The 22,077-nt window shown below is 41.6% G+C and overlaps 2 protein-coding genes across 10 annotated transcripts in view; both read left to right on the top strand.

The window, feature by feature from the left end:
- znf512b (zinc finger protein 512B) overlaps positions 1 to 13,500 on the top strand; it is a 33,797-nt gene extending 20,297 nt beyond the window's left edge. For 3 of the 4 annotated variants that reach the window (XM_086124675.1, XM_086124666.1, XM_086124657.1), the window contains exons 11-18: positions 3,100 to 3,192; positions 5,154 to 5,252; positions 5,568 to 5,816; positions 5,913 to 6,224; positions 7,059 to 7,160; positions 7,320 to 7,382; positions 9,068 to 9,166; positions 10,334 to 13,500. In XM_086124675.1, the coding sequence (XP_085980801.1) occupies positions 3,100 to 3,192; positions 5,154 to 5,252; positions 5,568 to 5,816; positions 5,913 to 6,224; positions 7,059 to 7,160; positions 7,320 to 7,382; positions 9,068 to 9,166; positions 10,334 to 10,678 (1,362 nt within the window). In that variant the 3' untranslated portion in view covers positions 10,679 to 13,500. The remainder of the gene's footprint in view (positions 1 to 3,099; positions 3,193 to 5,153; positions 5,253 to 5,567; positions 5,817 to 5,912; positions 6,225 to 7,058; positions 7,161 to 7,319; positions 7,383 to 9,067; positions 9,167 to 10,333) is intronic. The other variant, XM_086124680.1, reaches the window with a different exon arrangement.
- A 1,470-nt stretch (positions 13,501 to 14,970) lies between these two features.
- Positions 14,971 to 22,077, top strand: part of uckl1b (uridine-cytidine kinase 1-like 1b) — a 30,199-nt gene continuing 23,092 nt past the window's right edge. For 4 of the 6 annotated variants that reach the window (XM_086124613.1, XM_086124611.1, XM_086124614.1 and 1 more), the window contains exon 1: positions 14,971 to 15,121. In XM_086124613.1, the coding sequence (XP_085980739.1) occupies positions 15,036 to 15,121 (86 nt within the window). In that variant the 5' untranslated portion in view covers positions 14,971 to 15,035. Of the gene's footprint in view, positions 15,122 to 19,969; positions 20,376 to 22,077 lie in introns of those variants that run through there. The other 2 variants (XM_086124619.1, XM_086124635.1) reach the window with 2 other exon arrangements.

Genomic DNA, 22,077 nt, shown 5'->3' with positions numbered 1-22,077 from the left:
TGGCATATACCAAGGTGACGCACTCTCCCCACTGCTGTTCTGCATAGGACTAAACCCCCTAAGCCAAGTAATCACCAAGACAGGCTATGGATGCCGCCTCAGAAATGGAGCTACGATCAGTCACCTCCTCTTCATAAATGACATAAAGCTGTATGCTAAGAGCGAAAGGGACATAGACTCCCTGATCCACAGAACCAGGATCTACAGCAGCGACATCGGGATGTCATTCGGGCTTGAGAAATGTAGTCGGATGGTGACTAAGAGAGGAAAGGTAGTCCGCACTGAAGGGGTCTCACTCCCTGAAGGAACAATAGCAGACATTGAGGACAGCTACAAGTACCTCGGTATACCACAAGCCAATGGCAACATCGAACTGGCAACAAGGAAAGCGGCTACGGCCAAATACCTCCAGCAAGTGAGGCAAGTCCTAAGAAGCCAGCTCAATGGCAAGAATAAGACCCGGGCAATAAACAGCTATGCCCTGCCAGTGATCAGATACCCAGAGGCACTCATCCTGGCTGCTCAGGAGCAGGCCCTGAGCACCAGAGCCATTGAGGCCCAGATATACCACACCAGACAAGACCCAAGGTGTAGGTTGTGCAAAGAGGCACCTGAGACGATCCAACACATAACTGCAGGGTGTAAGATGCTGGCAGGGAAAGCCTACATGGAACGCCATAACCAGGTGGCTGGCATAGTCTACCGAAACATCTGTGCAGAGTATGGACTGGAAACCCCAAGGTCAAAATGGGAAACACCTCCGAAGGTGGTGGAGAATGACCGAGCGAAGATCCTGTGGGACTTCCAGATCCAGACTGACAAGATGGTAATGGCGAACCAACCAGATATCGTGATCATAGATAAAGGGCAGAGGAAAGCCGTTGTAGTGGATGTAGCGGTCCCAAGTGATGGAAACATCAGAAAGAAGGAACACGAGAAACTGGAGAAATACCAAGGGCTCAGAGAGGAGCTGGAGAGAGCCTGGAAGGTAAAGGTGACAGTCGTGCCTGTGGTGGTCGGAGCACTCGGGGCAGTGACCCCCAAACTTGATGAGTGGTTGCAACAGATCCCGGGAACAACATCGGACATCTCAGTCCAGAAATGTGCAGTGCTGGGAACAGCAAGAATACTGCGCAGAACCCTTAAGCTTCCTGGCCTCTGGTAGAGGACCCGAGCTGAATGAGGGACGGACACCACCCGAGGGGTTAGACGAGGATTTAAAAAAAATATCTATATAAAATGTATGTGTATACAGCCATCTCGTTACCTCTGCGTCCCGCGTCGACGCATAATTTTCCCTTGGGACGCACAGTTCCAAATAATGTGCGTTTTTGGGACGCAAGGAAATTTCTCAGTCAAAAAAAACTACGGCAGGCCTGAGGATTTCACGGTAACGATCGTTACCGGTAGCGTGTCGTTTCCGTGGCGTCATTTTAACGGTCCCGAAAAATCGTTTAACCATAAAAGTCACCGCACCCAAGTTGACTGTACGCGATCAAATCTCTTCTGTGTGATCAACGTGATTTCACTGTGCCTATATGTGTGTTTGTGTTGTGGTGTGTGGGTGTGTTTCTTCTAATTTACTTTCGTTTTGTTTTGTTTTCAGTGTGTTGGGGGTGGGGGGGGGGGGCAGATAACGTTATGCGCGCATACGGGTTCCTATTTTAGTCCGCAAACTGAGGAATCGCGTCGATGAAAGTTTGAGATGGCGGCGAAAAAAAACCTCACAAAGGTCTACTAACTACGACATTTAAGAAATGGGAATGCCAGTCTGATTTTTCGTATGAATCGTCCAAAGGGCGTATCACTAAACTCACCTGGGATGTATGCACAGAACACGAGAGCGAGATGCGACGGGAGGCACATTTACGAGGCAAGTTTGTCATTAGATCTATAGGCTAATCGCTATGAAAAATATTATGAAACAGTATTGGTTATTCTATAATTTACTGGTTGTAGCATGGTAACTTTATGAATAAAACATTTGTCACAAAGTGTAGTAATGCTAATGTTAACTGTTGGTAGAACTAATGATGACGTGTGTTAGATTCTTTCGTCAAATTGATCGATTACACATGCATCGTCTTGGGAAGAGGATGTCAAGCCACATCAATACTTACCTGTATTAATGATTACCAGTAAATTAATCTTTGCAGTGTGAGATTGGAAAAAATACTCTGATTTTGTATGCTGTCTTCATGATGCCACATGAGTACACCATATTTTGATCCATTTATTTTTTTGAATAAACCTGGATCACAGCTGCTGATGAAATGTTCAATGTTAATGTAATGCATAGTTTTCAAACATTTACCCTTGAAACATTATACTTTTGAGTTTCAGAATTCTTGATTATGAATATCAGTCAAAATAGAAAAATGGGTTCCCATGATGAACGTTTACGGAACCCAAAATTAGTTACCGTGGTTTCCCATTGGGTAATCCGACGGAACCGAAAAACGGTTACCATGAATTTCCGAAATCCTCAGGCCTGCTACTGAATTATTTAAATTTTTGCAGCATTTGTTTATAATTGTATGGATATGTTGTTGTTTGTGTTATTATCATATGCAATGGAATAAGTAGACCATTTCAGAATTCGAAATGTGGGACTTTCTAAATGCATACCATTATGCACTCATACTTTTCTGATCAGCGAGTCCCTGGGACTCACTGCGGGTAAACTGTAAAATTATCACTGTATATATGTACGTATATATACTGTATATATATTAAATGAGATCTTATTAGTGTTGTTCTTTTGAAGGGCTCCTTTGGGATGAAAATCCATTTGTAGCTGTGAGAGAGCCATTTATTTTTTTGGGTGGGGGGGCGATGTGTTATTATATTTTCTAACATTGAGGCAATCTGGTTAAGCCTACAAAATGGGACTTGCAATTGTCGAAAATAACACTTCTTTGGGGTAGAATTTATTTGTGTATGTTGTGATAACTTGACCCCGACAGTAGCAAAAGTCCTAGAAAACAATGTCAAGATAATAGTGGGAACCTTGATGAAATACTGCTTTGCTGATTAGCGTATATGCTTTTATTTGAAATCTCAATATGGCTGCTTCATTTGACCTTTGACCCCATGCAGCTCCAAGAGGCCCTGCGATGCCACCAGTGCCACAAACAGTTCAAATCCAAGGCAGGACTCAACTACCACACCATGGCAGAACACAACTCCAAGGTACACACACATCAACACAAAAAGTCACTTCATTCCACTCAGCAACACTGGAGAATGCAGTCCGTATTTTGAGCTTTTGTTTTATGCAATGACGTGGTGAGTCCATCCAATTGGACAATTTGTTACTTGACACCACAAACAATTATGAAAGAGGGCAGACCGTAACTATTGATAGAAATCCTCCACACACTGAAACCAGTGTCACTTTTCTCTTAGTTTGGAATCCTGTAAATAAATGACACATTCACGGAAGCAACTACCATAAGCTATACTGCAGCTTATTTGTATGTTGCATTTTAATTGGTCACTACAGAGCCCCCTTGAGTTTTTATCTTAGGTATCATTAGTGAACAGACGTCCCTCAAGTGCTGAATATTTTTCTGCAGCTGTCTAAAGTCTGACAGCTGAGAGAGCATCTTAAAGATATTATCAGAGCACTCCTGCATTAGCGCTCTGGGGTTTGCTGAATAATTTAAATCAGTTTCAAAAAGTAGCATGAATGTTTCATGAATGGATGTGATGCAAACCTTGTGGCATGCTGCAGGTTTTTTCTGGGCACAGTTTATAATAATGCATGACCTGCAAGATCTTATCATTTGTGACATACATTTGATCCTCAAGTTTGGAATGGCGTAGTTTCCGACATGTTGGTTTACCCACTGAATTTTCAAAGAAAAATCACCTTGGGTAGCGCTCCGGTTTTGGTTCAAGATCAATGTTGGTTTTGACCTAATGGTGTGAAAGCATCGTTACACTTCACTGTGTTGTAGATTTTTTTAATCATAGCTATATCACAGGATTTTGCAGTGATTGTTTTTCCACATAGACTGTTCCTGCAGAGTAATAAGCAGAAGTAATAATCAGAAGCCAGGACGAAAGAGTGCATCAAAGACGCACGGCCCTATTTTGCCCATGCACTCTGTTTGCTTGATTGAAACCACAGCTGAGTTACAACCATATAAAAAGTTGTCATGTTGGGATACCTACAGGTATATTTGAAAAAAAAAATCTGATTATTATGACGATATGGATGCGTCCTTTTTTTTCTTCATAATGCATTGCCGAGGTATCAGATTGATGCTCTCTATCGGCAGATACTTCGAAAACAAGGACTCGAACCCTGACTTGGGTGCAAACATAATTCGATCCTATATCTATAGTAAACAGTTCAGGTTGAAAATCCTGCCTTCGCTGAGTGTGAATCATTTTTGTTGTCATTGCGGTCACGTGGCAGATAGGACTGGGCAATTAATTGAACAGTAATCGGGCTTCTGTTATCATCAAAGAAAAACGATTCTCTGGTTGTTCTTTCAAGTTATATTTAAAGCTGAAATGTTTTAACTCAATGAATAATGGCGTTCATTAATCATGATTTCACTATTAATTAAAATAAGTGTGATTATTATTTTATTCCCTAATTGCCCAGCCCTAGTGGCAGAGCATCGGTGCAATGTGCAACAACACAGCATGTTGACCAAGTTTGACCGTGGTATTCCGTTGCCACTGTTATATTGTATGTCCGGTCTCTTATACGTTGTTTACTATGGAAGGGTTAAGAATATGCGGTAAATATTATTTCATGGTTTCATCAAAAGCCGTGTTTCTATCTATTTGTGTAAGGTACGACTTCATGTGTTGTGTCTCAGTCTTCTCAAATGTGTTCACATGAGAAGCAAAACACATGAAGGTCTCTCCAGTAGGATTCCCCCATTAAGTCTATACTCTCTCCATTCATCTGCATGTCTTCTCCATGGCAGCGCTGCCATCTGTTGTTCTGGTCTTGTTAACATTCAGGTTTTATAGGTGTCGTAACCATGAAAAACAGTCTCCCACATGAAGCCATTTAATCCTTGCAAACTGTCAACACATGAAATGGAAACTACATTCCATGACTTTTTGAAAACACTTAGTGTGTGTGTGTGTGTGTGTGTGGGTGTGGGTGCGTGCCCCGCCCCCTCCAGTCCTCATGGAGTGAAGGTCAGTTGGATGACGAGAATGAGGAGAGAGAACGACTACGCCGAATTCTCAAACAGATGGGTCGAATCAAATGTCCGAGTGAGGTATGACGTTGATTTTTGTCTCCCTCATTCTTTCCAGTGCCGAGTTTGCTGTGCCTCTTATTTCCAGATTTCACATCACGTTATGCTCCTTGTAATACAAGTTATGATTTTACCACACTTCTTTCTCTTTCCTCCTTCCTGCCTTGTAGTACATGTTGTCCCAAATCATATCAACATTCTCCTCATTAAATTCCATCAAAATGGCAATGCCAGTGGAATTGCGAGAGAAAACCAACAGCATGTTTTCATACTGAAAATTAAGATTATGAAACAATTTTTTTCATACATCTTTCACGTTCCCCTGTTAATGTGCAGGGCTGTTCAGCTCACTTCTCCAGTCTAATGGGCTACCAGTACCACCAGAAGCGTTGTGGACGTGAGTTCTCTGATGTTGAGAAACCCATGTTTTTGTGCCAGCACTGTGGAAAAACATATCGCTCCAAGGCTGTCAGGGACAACCACGTACGCACTGAGCACTCCGCAATCATCACCTCTACTATGACAGCCCCCAACACCAACAAAGACAATCGGACCGACACCAACAACAATGCTGGCAAAGAGAGGGTAATACTGCAAACATGACATGGATCTTTTGAAAGGAAATGTCCTCGTTTACATCCATTTACAGTCAGGTTTCATTCTGCCCTACTGTTCCTCCAGGTCACCTTCGAGAAGTTTTCAGGAGGGAAGAGAGAGCAAAGCCAGCCCGAATGGCATATTAGAACACAGTTGGCCCGAGAGAAGGACAAGGTTAACGACAAAGACAGTCAAGTGAAGAGCAGAGCTAAGGAAAATGCAGCACAGAGTGAAAGCCTTCCAGAAGATTTTGAACGGACACCTAGTGGCAGAGTGAGGCGCCGCTCAGCTCAGGTGGCAGTGTTCCACCTTCAGGAGATAGCAGAAGATGAGCTCGCCAAAGACTGGGGCACCAAGCGTCGTATCAAGGATGACCTGGTGCCTGATAGCAAGAGGGTAAGGGAGACTGAGCAGATGCCTTATGTACACATGAGACACAAACAGATACCGTATTTATCAGACCGTTTTCAGTTTTTCGTCTTTCATTCAAATTCCTTCAGATTATTTTTGCATTCTCATTGTCATCCGTATCTAATCGCTAGCAGGTGGCAGTTTTAGTCATACCGGAACTTGAACTTCTTCTTTCTTCTATAAGAATCATGGGAAAAGTAGTCCTACGGGCCTAATGCGAGCTATTTGTGGCAACGTGTTTCCAATGTCACAATGTGGTACAACATGATTGCGGTCTGTGGAGCCGAGAGGTTAACTTTTGTATTCTCATTCTCATTTGCATCTAATCGTGAGCAGGCGTGTACATCATGCCCAAACGAGAACTACTCTCTGCTTTCATGTCTAAGAATCATGGAAAATGTAGTCTTATCTGTGTTTGCCGGTTAGACGTTTTAGAGCTCTAATGGTGGCGTATTTCCAATCTTAAAATGTACCCTATATTTTGTGTAGCATGATAGCACAAATTCTATTAAATCAACATTTAGAGTAAACTGTTTAACATACAATGCTTCACAAAAAAAATGTGCCTTTTCACCCGAGTGCATTATGTCTGAAAATATTTTAAAATAGACCCTTCCATTGATATTGCGACTCATAATACGGTGTGGCCAATGGTCCGTAAAATACAGTACACAATGGAACTCCTCACACAAGAACGGGTGCAATTCATTAATACTTCAAGTTGTAAAAGGTGGTGGTCGCTTGCCTGTCTTTTTTTAGTGTACTATAGTGTACTATACTGGCCATGAACACGGTTAATTACCACTTTCTTGTGTACAGTTGAACTACACTCGCCCAGGCCTTCCCAACTTCAGCAGGGAGCTTCTTGAGAGCTGGAAGACTCAAGTCAAGGAAAATGGCTTCATCTGCTGCACCAACGAAGTAAGAATGTCTCCTTGTTTCATGAGTTGCAATATGACAGCAAATTTGTTTCTGTTATCAAATCAAACAAGTCCGAGCATAAAATTTGTGACAGTAATGCTGCTGTTCTTGGCGGACTGTTGAATTGTTGTTTTGTTTGTTTGTTTGTTTTTTTCTCAGAACTGCGAGGCTGTCTATTCCAGTGTGTCTGGACTAAAAGCTCACCTTGCCAACTGTAGCCAGGTATAAGCACTCATCAGAGGCAAAACATCCACTGACACTGCAGAGACCATCGTACAGCTCACTCTGTTGAAGATTAAAATGCACTAATGTGATGGGAAATCAAGCAGAACTACCTCATGCTTAAGGAGAAAATACAGTTACAAGATGTACAAGAAGTTCTTCCAAAAGCAATTTCAATTTGTTTTACTGCTGATCTATTTTGGAAGTATTAATGTTGACGGTTATTGTGGTTCTTAAATTAAAACAATAAACTTGATTAAGTCATAACCCATACTAATATACAATGTGCTAAAAGTAAAACAAGCTACACATGACTTCAAATAAGTAGAGTAGATCATCATTCACAGTCCATCCAGCCAGCCATCCATTATCCGATCCACTTATGCTCCCAAGGGACGCTGGTGTGCTGCAGCCTATTGCAGCAGTCTTCGGACAGTAGGCGGGGCCAGCCAATCGCAGCATTCACAGTCTAGCACAGGGGTCGGCAACCCAAAATGTTGAAAGAGCCATGTAGGACAAAAAAACAAAGAACATATATGTCTGGAGCCGCAATAAAATACAAGCCTTCTATAAAACTTACAATGAATGAAACACATGGTGTATGTATGTAGGAGACTGGACTGTCTCAGAATTGTTTGTTATTCATTCCTTTGTTGTGTGTTCACAAATTATTTTGTAATTTTCTCGCTTGATTTTTTTTGTTTTGGTGCTTTATTTTCACTTTTCTTAGTGTCATTGAAGTGATCATGAATTTCCGTTTTTTGGAGGCTGTCTTTGAACGCCTCTCGAGTTGAACGAGAAGAGAGAAGGCACGGAGTCGGACATAGACATGTCTGTGTTTGTCGAGACTGTTATAAGCATAAATAAAGTGTACGTTTTAAAAAAAACAACACCACAGCTCTCCTTTTTCGGAGCTGCAACATGTATCGATATCTATTTGAGCTATATTAGCCTACTATCAAAATCTTTTTCCATTTTCAAACGGAGCTTTTTTTTTTTACAAAGCTCCAGGGAGCCACTAGATGTCGCTAAAGACGGTCTAGCTCATTTCAAATCTACTCTCTGACCCAGCCAAATTGTGCAGTTATTTGGCTGGGTCAGTTATTTGGCTTGGGTCCCAACCCACCAGGGTTGGGACCCAAAATGGGGTCGTGGAGCCCTTTTGTGTAGGTTGCGGACAGCGAGCAAAAATTAGCAGGGGGTTCCTCAGGTTACAACGGGACAGACATTTGACATTTCGCCAGCAGTTCACCCACAGTTTTAGTGATTTTTCTTGTCACAAAGAAATTTTGAACATGTTCAAATTATTCTATCTCGGTTGAGACACTTTAATCTATGGTTTGCTGCATGCTGCATAGTGGTCGAGTCTACTAGTCGCTTCAACCCCGAGTGCAGAACAGCCCTTGGATGCAGAATAGTCCATGCAAATACATCTCAGTTTAGTAGTGACAACGTGTCAGTTGGCATCCAATGGAGTCCTCTTGAAATATGGACCATCTTGCTCTTTGACTGATATGCAACCTGGGCCAGATATCCTTCAAAAGCAATCTGCTCCTAAACAAAGTGATAATCCCCGACTGACCCTGAAGACCATTGCTTGAAAATGGTTACCTTTAAAGCACTGACAAAAAAAAAAACATGCATGCTGAACAAAGGTAATATTTGTATTTGTATGTATGTTACAGGGAGGTGGAGAACTGGCAAAGTACACGTGTCTGATCTGTGAGAAGGCGTTTAATTCAGAGAGTGGCGTCAAGTACCACATAAGCAAGACACACTCACAGGTGGGTCAATGACAGTAATACCAATCGGATGTAAACTTTAAACCATCGGACAATTTCTCTCTAGTTTATTTTGTAATACCTTAAATATCCCATGTGGTTTAAAATGACAATTGTTTTAGTTGATTGTTGCCAATGTAGAGATTTTTTTCCCACTATAGTACTGATTATAATCCAATCATTTACTGCTTTCGAAGAATATAAATTGTCAAGTGATGTACATTTTTACACGGGTTGGCTTGGAACAGGGTCTCGCCCAGCTTGTCTGAGAAATTCAGGTTTTGTGAGCCACTGTGATGACTAACAAATCCCTGTAGATGGCAGCATTGCATTGCATTATGCAGATATGAGGTGAGCATTGCTTTTGAGTTGAAGGTACAGCATAAGGGGTGAATTTCAATTTGTCACGTTGAATATGAGCGAGAGAAATCCCAGCACGTTGGAAGTCGAACAGCTTTCGGCACCTGACACTTGAACAGAGTGTGTATCTCTATGCTGTAAACAGTGAATGTGTCAAAGTAGCTTGTAGCAGGTGGGCACCGCGGTCGTAAAAAGGATGACAATTCATGAAGCGCATGACAAACAGGATATAAAAACTCATGACAGGTTCCTGACTCATATATGTTTAAATCATCCTTTCTTCACCAAAAGCGCTTTCTCTGGTCTAATTTTTGTTCTTATATGGTTGGAGCTATCACAAAAGCAAAAAAATCTTTGTAGCGAAGTCACTGTTCTGCTTGACATGTTTCTTTTCCCAAGAACGTGTTTTCCTCTGCTTTATGGTCACAAACCAGCCCATGTTCTAGTGTTGATTACGAAAGAACGAAAAAAGCCCAAAACAAATGTTTTTTTCCTGGTAAAAGTAGAGAGTCTTTCTTGCTTTCCTTTAGAGGGTTCAGTGCTGATGTTGTCACAGAACACAATATTCTCTGGGTCTTGAAAGATCATCTGAAATGCTCTAAAATGGCTGGCAATATGCGGACTTGGATAATGTCTGACAGTGAGTGGATCAAATAGTCACCACTTTTGGGCACCTTGGGGTTACACCAGTATTTGTCTGTATACAAACATATGGTCTGCGGTTCTATTTAAAGTGTGAAAGTCCTTCTGTTGCACCGGTTCCTTCTTGAAAGCTTCTAACCAGCTCTAACCATGTTTGTATTGCTTCAGAATTGGTTCCGTGCGTCGGACGGTGAAGGGATTTCCAACAACAGGAATAAAGCACTGGACGACGGCTGCATTAGGGAAGAGGTGAGGAACGGTGCCACAACTGGCAAAAAGAGGGGTCGCAAGCCCAAAGAGCGCCCCCCGGTGGTTGCTCCTCTCCAAACACAAATTGAAGCACCAAACCTCGATCAAAACTCGGCAATGGACTCGACCCAGTCCTCTGACTCAACGCAGTCCCCCACGCATAGCCCTGACTTTACGGACATGACCGATCCAGACCCGAACCAACAGTCCTGTGGTTGCTCCGCACGACAAAGCAAACCGAAGAAGCTGTCATTGTCCGAGTAGCTCTGCTTTTTTTGTCAACAAAGGAACCACGGAGGACGCCTGCTCCAGATGTGATTGAACTTTGTGAGAACCGAGCACTGAGGAAAAAAAGAAAAGTTGCGGCTGCAGTTCAAAAACGTACACATGTAACATGACTGTTTCCATTGCAGTTATCTCCTTTTAAGGCACCTATTTCAGTTCCCACACTCAGCAGGATTTTCAGAAATGAAATCTACGACTTCCGCATTGTTGACTTCCACAGTGAGGACATTTTCTCAGCAGAAAGGCCGTTGCTTCAGGTTAGGGGTGTGTCATTCGCTCAAAAAGACTCATGTTCACAGAATACATTTTCTCTTAGCATGGTAACGTCATGTGCGTTCACATTTCTTTCACAGTTATACTCTGTACATAAGCACTTATCTTTATCGAGCTATATATTCCAATCAATGATGCCGTCACATTTATACATCTAACAAAAGCGCCATTGATCATTTGTGTTCAAAAATGTTTTGCTTCATGTTGTTTTCAGTCTTTCATGTTCAATGAAGCACATCACATTTAAGCTCAACTTTCTTTCCAAACATTTAGTTACATTTTGTCTGTGTACCACTTGAAGGGTATATCTGCTTTGAAACCCATCATTAAGTGTGCAAAAACAATTTACACAACTGACCTTAGTAAACAGAGAATCTCATCGAGGATTTTTTTCGATAGTGTCAACATTTGAATCAATTTCAACAGAAAAGGAAGAAGCTTGAAATACTGTCACTAAAGCCAATTGTTTGACTGAAGGAATAATTCTTCTGAAGATCGTTGCACTGTTGCAGCACAATCAAGTCGGGTAAAAACAACTTGGGTTTTTTTTCGTTTTGAAGAAGCCATATTTTGGCGATTGCTTTATCTTAAAGAGGTGAGACTAGAATGAAAATACTATCTTTTGTAGAGGTTTAGGAAAGTGATCTTTTATCATTGCAAATCGTAATTCGCATATAATAATATATATGAACTTACACCTGGATGTTCAAAGATATTGCATTGCACTTTAACCCTCATTGTTCCCCTCTTGTGATTTTGCACGCCAAGATAGTACTTTAATATAAACTAGTAGCTGTCACACAGGAACAGAAATACTTTATTCTCGGGACAGATTTTTAGATTCTATTTGCAGCGATAATGGACACCTTCGCATCCGCCATCAAGCATGACTGTAACGTTTGAACTCACCACACAAAGCCATACCTGCCACCTCATCTAATGATAGTTTTCGACTTCAGTTTTAAAAGAACTATAAATCCAATCTTATCAAATCACATCGAAAAGTGTGCAATATCAGAGAATAGTAGAGGAGATACTTGAATCCAATGTTTTAATGATGAAGTGAGCAAATGAGAAGTCCAGAAAAGTTGATGACGCTAAGATAGACCCCTTGACCACTTATTACTCGACCTTAAGCGATCTGTTAGAATTCAGCAGGTCTTCTGAAGCCCCACCAGTTTGCGCCTCATAATGTTGTTTAACACCGTCATTTCAATCAAGTCGCGATGCCACCTCTGATTTAAGAGCGCAATTAGAATATATATTGACACTCATGAACTTTTTATAGTGTAAAAGCTCAGATGTTTCTCCCTTTTTAATCAAGGTGGAGTTGATTATGCATGTCTCTCTCTCTCTCTCTCAATGGGATGGACCACCTTCCTCTATCCAGGTTTAACTGGTAAAGATTTATGAGACAAGCACTGATTATTTCCATCAGAGTAATCAAGAATGTGTGTGCGTGTGTGCGCGTGTGGAACATTTAGCAACTTTATAATGACCGGGAAATCAAAAGTTTGTAATGCTCTCTGTTGTGTCACAGAATCAATTGCTTGTTTCTCATGTCATTCTTAATGTCCCATTTTCCGGGCAAACCTTGGTGTTCCCATATGATAGTTTCGCACCACTTTCACCTGGGTATTTTATATTTTATTACACCCTTTACTATCTGTCTTCCTATGATATGGAAAACGCATATCTATCCCGCAGTGTGTGCTAACCGCAACATGTTTAGAGAGTAAAGCAATACATCATGTTTAGCTGAGTTTGTGTGCTTGCTGATATTTTGGTATTGATGTCTTCTCACAATCGTACAGCTTTTCTCAATTACAGACTTATTGTTTGTTTGCTCTGACAGTGCTTTTTACCACATACAGTATATCGTAGGCTTATTTGTCTGCATACACTGTTATTTTGTCATTTGTTTCCTCGAAGGAAGTTGTTTTTTTTTTTAAATCTATATATACACACAGTGACAAATACATAGGGATTGTCCTTTATTCTTATTCAATATGGGACAACAAATCATATGTATGTGTGTTTGTTTCTGTATTTAGTGCACTTACTATACCATGAAATAGGCTTGAAATAGGAGTGTTGTTTGAGCTTTCTAGTAACCTGGACTATGTGTGGTGTGACTTTTGTAGCCGGACAACAGCTGACTCAAGTGACCTCCCTTTGTTGTTTCCTAAAACTGAGGCGAGTTCACAGAAATCCAGTCAAGACCGTCTCAGAATTGTACACCTTTATTCAGACGACATTGGGTGACTTTGTATGCTACCTACTGAAAACAGTGAAAGGCATCTGCCTATGGCGCAGGTGTCATTATCGTGGGTGAGAGTTTAAGAGATGGTGTTGTAGCTCACAATGGTGATGTCGTAAAGATAGCTGAAATAAAGCTGTGTTGTATCTAACAGAGGAGGCTTTCTCCCTCCTGTGAGTCTGGACTGTTAACAGTTTTCTCCCAAACGTATTGTATGAACTGTTCATTAACCTTCAACTAAATAATAAAGTTTTGTTGAAAAAAAAAAGTAAAACAATATTTGTGATATTTGTCTTATTACTTTCCCATAGTATGTATTATCTGACACGCCCATGCACAATGCTTCTGTTCTCATCTTACGTACACCAAGGAATTTTATTAAGATGGAAAGCATCCATCCGTTTCCTACGCCGCTTGTAAACATCCTCACATTCATACTTTCAGACAATTTTCTCCAAGAGTCTTCATTTGCCTAACATGGGGTTCCAGGAGATAAGCCACATAAGCATGGGGAGTACTGTATAAGCTAATTCTGGGGTTATTATAAGTGGCCAATCGGTTGCATCTAACACTACGATCATAAGTCTCCTCAAAGGTGTTTCCTTTCTGTTTTAATTTTTTATTTTATTGTTGGATGTATTTGCTTCTGACGCGTTCCACGCACTAACATGCAAACTATGTACATACAGTGTGTGTAGTACACAGACGATGCTCAGAGCGCTGTGGGCTCTAGAGAGCGCCAAAAACCGACTGATAATTCACCGTCAGTATCAAACGAATTATCAGCAATAATTCTCAGTATCAAGTCAAAAGAAAAGAGAATTAAATTAAAATCAGTGAGCGAAAAAGAGCAAGGTGAATTCATTTGAAATCAAACATCCTGCCCGCGGAGGTGGAGGGGGGCACAGTGGGCGGCTGGTTAGCACGTTGGTTGACAAGTCTGCAGATAGAATTGCATTTTTAAGGGGGACCGAGGGTGTATTCCAACTACAGTACACACTCCTCAGCCTCCTTGGTATTCAGGGGTGCTGGAGAGGAAAGTCCAGCGGGAAGTAGAATCTTTTATAAAGTACTGTATATCTCTGAGTGTTACAGTATTCAAAAGATTCATCTGCATCACGTTGTCAGAACCATCAACAACGAAATGAAAGCAAAACCCATCGGGGAAAAAATCCACTTCGAAATGTAAACCCAACATCTGTCGGGCACAATTTACAAATCCAATACTGATAATATACTCCGAATAGTTCATTCTTTGAGAGGCTGTCATTGCATCATACAATAATCCTGGCGTAAAACACGCGCTGATAACAGCGTTTTCAGTGAAAAAAAAGTTGGTTGTATCAGTGGCGACGTAAGATGGCTACTCTCTGGCTTCAGCCTCGAGGGTCCGACTGATAGACCATTCATATATACGTCCCTGGTTGCCACATACAAATAATAGAATCAATCTGCGTCACCCCCGAATGCAATTAATCCTTACACTGTTCAATACAATCCAGACTCCCCTGAAAATGTCCGTTGTCAAAACAGGAAATGTTTCTGTTTCAATGTACGTGGTCTGGGCCAGCGGTTCCATTATGTCACTTTGGAAAAAGCTGAAGTCTTCTAACCAGGCACTGCAATGCAAAGTAGTATAGCTAATGTTGCTGCTGGGCGAGCGGAAGTGCACTTGGTTTTCATTCTGGGTTCTGGGACTTGTCGTTCATCGTGGATTCGGTGCCGCTGTGACAGTAGCATACTGGCACGCCTGATGCCAACATATCCCACAATGCTACGGGACAAAAATCGTACTTTCAACATATGATTGCCAATGGATTAGCAATGTCTGGCGTTAGCAGGGAAGAAAGGCTCTCCAAACTGGAGCCAGTCGACAAAACTTCCATAAGGTAAGACACCTCATGATTTAAGACGGTCATCTTACAAACTGAAAATTAATGGCGGGGAATTTATCTTCCGCTGAAGTAATCACGTACAGTTGTCATCAGGGAAATATGATATGGCATAGTCGCGTACACACACTTACTCCCAACCAGTTATTATAATGGCAGCCACACTTGAAAAAATAAAACATGAATAGAGCACGATGACATCTTTGAACGTTATTTATGGTGTGAAAGTGTCAGAATTGCCTATTGTATTTGTTAAATACAGCAACATTAAATTGCATTCAATCGGTGACCTGGTGAAATGTACCTGGAATAATTGCCTTTACATGAAGTTCTTCAAAATGTTTATATGACGCGGGAACATGTGGCTCTGAAACAGTCATGTTGAGCCTTTGTATAGCATGCTATGGTGCTCGACTAGGCCACAAGATGGTGTTACTGCATTGATGTGTTACCTGAGGCTTTGCTCCCATTTCAAGGTAATGAATGGATGACTTCCCATAAGGCGGTAAAGAAAGAAGTCTGATTTGCTTTCAGCTCTGGGGTTCACAGTCATGGTCCAACAGAAAAAAAAAAAAACAAACATAAAAACGACAATGGTGCCTGCGGTAGGACTAATTAGCTCCGTTCCCACGGAAATGAATGAAAATGCCCTTAACTCATTGAATACCACCCCTTTTCACTGGAGTTAGTTGTTTTTGGCACGAGACCAATCAAAGACCAAGTTAAAATAAAGATAAATTCAATTGAAATAGAACAAGTTTATGAAAATAAGTTTCTTGGACTGGGAATAGATACTAAACTATTCTGGAAGCCACACATAGATAACGTTAAAAGAAACATATCCAAAACTATCGGGATACTCCACAAAACGAAGGATGTGTTGAATAAGAGTTCCTTGTACACATTATACTACTCATTATTACTCCCATATATGACCTACTGTGTGGAAATATGGGGGAAAGCCTGTAAAACAAACACACTCCCTGTTTTAAAACTACAAAAAAAAGCAATCAGAATAATCAATAGGTCTAAATATATAGAACCCACAAATCCAATATTCATCAAATTAAACACAATGAAATTCTACGACCTGGTTGACTTCAAAATCACCCAATTAATGTATAAAGCACATAATCTCCTTTGCCAAAATATCCAGAAGCTTTTTGAAATTAGAGAGAGCTGTTATAATCTAAGGGGTACTAATCAATACAAAAAATCCAGAACAAGAACAAACATCAAGCAAAGGTGTGTATCAGTAATAGGTGTCAATCTGTGGAATAAGCTTGAAACGGACCTGAAAATGAGTAAATCGTTGGAGGAGCTCAAAAACAAATTCAAAAGATTAGTACAAAAAAAACTACATGAATCAGAATTAAGAAGATAAATTTGATATACTAATAAAATATAGTATTACAACTGTTTGTTCTTGTTTTGGATTTTGATCAACTTATCAATTGTATTCAAGAAATGCTAATTATAATGAATATGAGAAAATTGAAATAAAAAGGAGAAAGAATAATTATATATATATACAAACCGAAAGGTGTATAAATAGAAAAGTATAGTATACATAAGGGTAAAAGTATTTGATGATATGTAGATTTTTCTTCTTTGTTTTGAAAAATGATCAATTCAAATTGCTACATAATAAGGGGTAGGACTAGATAGGTTATTTACTTCTTCCTACTTTCTTTTACTTACTTTTTAATTTTCCTTTCATAATTTTTGTTTGCCTCTTGTCAATCTGTTATTGTGTGTACTGTATATGCTCAATAAACAAACAAACAAACAAAATAATTTATTTGCACTCAACAAAACTATTGAACGATGAACAAAAGTGCAAATTGAACAATGAACGAAAGTGCAGCTGTGGAGAGGATGGTTTTTGGCTTCCATCCAGTTTGTCACCACATCGATGCATCCCACCACGTCCAGATGCACGACCTATAAATTATAGAAACATAAAAAGTTGCAAATATATCTTGCTGCAGAGTGAGGTACAATAATTTTATTTACCTTTTTTTCCACCACCAAAGCAAGGAGTCGTCATCTTTTGGCTTCTGGTTGGACAATCTGTAATTTATAGAAGTATGTACAATTACCACACTTTTATTTTTCAATTTTTTTATTGTTGCTTTCCACTTACATTTCAACATCTCTCACACACACATACATGCTCGCACACTGCTATTTACACCATTCATTCCACGTTGCTCAGCATCCAATTTGAAATGAAATGGAATATGAATTTAACACTAGTGGTTTTAGCAGAGCTGAAATGTGTCTTGTTGTTTTTGTTTTGTTTTGTTTTTTTAAAACCTATGGCGACACGCAAGTCAGCACATTTACGGCGCATATTTTCATCCACATCTACGAGACGCATCAACCGTACATAAATGATTCGTGTTACTGGCAACTTTATAGTATAGCGGGGAATGTAGCGGTGCATAAAAGTGACTGATGAGGCATAAGAAGTGATGAAGTTTTGAACAGGAACTTGCAAGCAGTTACCTCCTCGTTCCAGCAGCTCTGGCGAGAACTCTCAGCTGCTTTCCGTTATGTCCGAAGGCACGTATTCGTCCGACAGATCGGGATCCAAATCGCTCTCCAATTCATCGTCTTCGCCGTCGTCATTACGAGACGATTCCAGCGAATCGCTGACGTGTGCCCGGCGTCGGCCATGCGAAGCAATGCAGCCTCTTTGCCGTCATCGCTGGAAGTCGCCGGGGAGACGATTTGTGGGCGATGTGCGCCACGGGAGGCACAAAATGCTCTGCCAAGCGATGGTCCCTGACGTGGAGCATGTTCATCTTCAACAGATGAACTCGAAACTCGACGTGAGCTATGCGGGCCGCGTGCAGCACACCATGTTTGCGCAGGCTGACGTTCGTTTGACGGGTGCTGCTTTCGATTACGTGACCGAAGCGTCATCTTCTCTTCCACACAAAGACCATTTCCTTTGTTGTTTTGTTTCGAGGACGCTTTTATACCGAAAAAAACAATCCTCAAGTGTTAGTTGTTTCCTTTTCTCCATCGTTGCTAGGTGCTAATGTTCCAATTCACTATCCACATATGCCCCTCCTCCACTATACGTCCTTTCTACTACTTCTGTGGCGTGATCCTGGTGGATTTTTGCACCACTGCCACCTGATGGCCATTTTCTTGCTATTTAACATTGCCGTCAAGCCTAATCCTTTGGTGAGAAGTTGCATCAGACTCTCTTGCACCCTCCCCCATGAAAAAACGTGATTGACGTATTAATACGTCATGGGGAGGGAGCGGCCATGCGCTAATTGACGTATTTATACGTCAAAGGGTGTAAATGAGTTCATCTGTTCCAAAGCACAACAAAATAGCACTACATAAATACCAGGAAAAGAAAGAACTAGACAGTTTTTGTCAAACGTTATTCTTCATTTGTGCTTGCTCCTTCTGGTGTGCGTGCGTGGGTTCAGTATCAGACAGGCTCTACCGTTCAATGAGATACGTCTCAACTCCTCATCTCATCAGTACGGTACTAATATTAGTCGTTCTTCGCAATGTCTTTTAGCAACGTTTGTGTTCAGGTTTCATTTGCTGAATGAGTAAAAACACCACCAGGTAGATGCTACTTGCTAGCCCATGTGTCGATTGCTTTTCCCGTTGTTATCATTAAGCTCATAAAAGCTATTTATTGTTTTTAAATACATAATTATCTCTGTTTTATGTTTACTTTAACTGGGACTTTCAGCCGAGAGTGACAATAAACAGCTAGGACCCTCTTTTTCAAAGAATATCTACTAATGCCCCTTATTGTGAATACAGTTGTCATCTCCCCCCATATAGCGCTTGTTCCTCAAGTTTCTGCCCACAAGTAAAATCAAAAAATAGGCCAATCAATGGCTTATCCCTTGAAAACTCATCAGTATTGATGCACCAACAATCATACATTTATTTATTTATTTTTGGTACTATTGCACTCCTCTTGAAAAGTACTTTAGAATAATGCTGGAATGACCGTAAAAAAAGCCCAAAGTTCCTATGTTCTTGGCATTTTGGTTTGGCAACACTGCTGACCCATTATTTCATTTGATTGCAGTCGTCTGTTGTGATGCCTTGGACTGCAGCTACTCTCAGCACTAACACTTGATGTTTTAGGAAGAAAGCAGCTCTTGTGACAAATCTGCAAGTATTTGGTGATTGATGCATGTCGTACTCCGATATTAGAATGTGACAATTCGGTTTTCCCCCCCACCCTTGTAAACAAATATAGCTCTGATGTGAGCATATTTATTTGTTTGTGTGTTTTGACTATGGCGGGAGAGTTGAAGAAGATGTGTCAGCTGATGAGAAGGGCGGGAGCGTTGGATTTCATCATGCTGTTTATGAAGTGTGTGTGTGTGTGTGTGTGTGTGGAGGGGGGCGGGGGGCGGAGAGAGACTGGTGAAAAGAGAGTGCTGGATTTCATCATTCTATTTGTTTGTGTGAGAGAGTGTGTGTGATTCTTGACATTATTCACATTCTTGACCATTGTGCCCGTGTCACACCTGGCACTGACAAACATAGAAATCCCTGCAGGGGCAAAACACAACTTCTCTTACTCCCTCTTCAACCTTCTCCAATCTGTCGAGTATTCAGATGCTAGCTTAGAATAATAACTTGTTTGTTCCTTCTTGTTTTCCCCCTAGCCTTTTGGTGCTCTTTGGGCGGCCCCCGTCGCGGTCCTCCTGCTACTTATTTCAGTCCCAGCTGCGCCGTGCACATGCAGAGATGACACGCGCGTTGACGTATGCGCGCCCGCGGCCTGGACGGTCTTTGGCGAAGCTACCGCTATTAATACTGCCTAATGAAGTTAGTCGTAAGGGCGGGTCGTCCTCTTGCATTCGCTGTCGTAGGGTAGGAGGAGTAGGTGGAGGAGGAGGAGCATCCAGGAACCGGCAGTGCTGTAGTTGGACACAGAGCGCACCGCAGTGCCTCCCTCCTCCGTGCGCGCTGACCTGCTAAATGGAAGGAAACAGAAAACATGTTGTAAAGTTTCGTTTCTTCTCCAACCTAATCCTCAGCACCCCCGTGTCGCACACTGTGACTCACTTTTGATGTGTTACATGACAAATGCAGCAGAGTGTCTATGTACATATGAAAGTGAGTGTGGCTGCCTGCGTTGAATTAAATTAAAGTGGTGGAAGTCTCCCTCCTCTCTCCGTATGAGCTCCCTACCGAATTACTCAGGAGCCAGAATATCTGGCTGCTGGACACTTACATCTGATGGCCGGTAAGTGCACTTTATTTGATCAATTTGCAATATACTATTGTCTGTGCATGGTTGTCGCTCTACACGTGCCCTGCGATTGACTGGTAACCAGTCTAGGGCACAGTCTGCCCCAAGCCAGCTGGGAAGCACTGCAGCAGGATAAGCAGTATAGCAAATCGATGGATGGCATTCTTATTCTTGTCTTAGAGGACTGTATATTCCTCTTTGTGAAATACAACCCCCCATCGAACACGACCGTACACTCTTCTTGTATGTGGCGCTCGTAACCTGTTGTGGTGTTCTCTTCACTGGGCACAGTATGTGAGTGGATTTTTGCAGTTTTGGTTTCTTTTCTCTGTTGCAATGTAGAACAGACAGCTCAACTGGTCTGAATACTGTAATTGTGTGGTTCGGTACAGTGGTGCCTAGAAGTACAAGTTTGATATTTGATAACTTGGAACTCACACTTGAAGTACAAGTTGACCCCCCCACCCCCTCCCCCTCCCCCCATTTATGCATCATGATTCAATGCCACCATCCAATCCATTGTGCTGCTCCTTCTGGTGTGCCCTCCAAAGCCGCCAAGAGGCAGTACACTATAATCATACAGACAAACCAAGTATTGAACTTGTTGTACTACTAGTTCTGAAACTGCCTCAGTAACATTCTGTTACTATATAGAGCTATACTATATATCCTGCCTGCTTTCCATCGCTCTACTTCAACACACCTGATTCAAATGATCAGGTCATCAGCTGGCTCTGTAAAAGCCTGAAACAATCATCATCAATAGAATCAGGGGTGTTGGAGTAGGGAGAGGTCTAAAGCAAGCAAGATATGGCTCTGGAGGAACCAGAGTTCCCTAGTCCTTCCATCCATCCATTTTCCGAACCGCTTGATCCTCACTAGGGTCGCGGGGGGTGCTGGAGCCTATCCCAGCCGTCTTCGGGCAGTAGGCGGGGGACACCCTGAATCAGTTGCCAGCCAATCTCAGGGCACACGGAGACGAACAACCATCCACGCCCACACTCACACCGAGGGAAAATTTAGAGCGCCCAATCAGCCTGCCATACATGTTTTTGGAATGTGGGAGGAAACCGGAGCACCCGGAGAAAACCCACGCAGGCCCGGGGAGAACATGCAAACTCCACACAGGGAGGCCGGAGCTGGAATCGAACCCGCTACCTCTGCACTGTGAAGCCGACGTGCTAACCACTGGACTACCGGGCCGCCCTTCCCTAGTCCTGCATTAGTCATTTTTCATAGCGTATGAGGAATCTATGGCTGTGGGTATTGTTAAACTCTGTTTACCTGTGCTGCTCCACCGCTTGGGTTCAAATATCCATTACTTCTGAAATCTAAACCAGGGGTAACCAACCATTTTTGACCAAAGATAATCTACTTTTCAAGTTTGAAAGAAACTATACAAAAAATAAATCTATCTGAATAGCTTTGCTCACTAGCTGCAATTGCTGACCGCGAACAACTGACTTTGATGCAGGTCATGCGCCACCATAGGTTAAAGGTGACTGACTTCTTTATTTTCTTTTTAATAACTTTTTTTGTGAGCGTGAAACTGATAGGATGCGTAGGGTGCAGTGTACACTAACACACACACACACGCATTTATGTGTATATATATATATATATATATATACACACACACCAATAGACACTTTTTCCCTCACCCATTTCCTCCTAAACCCCCCCTCATGATCCACTT

The sequence above is a fragment of the Hippocampus guttulatus genome, chromosome 1 (assembly GCF_054856545.1).
Source record: "Hippocampus guttulatus isolate MCC_2025c chromosome 1, RoL_Hgut_1.0, whole genome shotgun sequence".
Taxonomy (NCBI): Eukaryota; Metazoa; Chordata; class Actinopteri; order Syngnathiformes; family Syngnathidae; genus Hippocampus; species Hippocampus guttulatus.
Note: the sequence above shows the minus strand (reverse complement) of the source record. Positions and strands in the feature narration are given on the sequence as shown.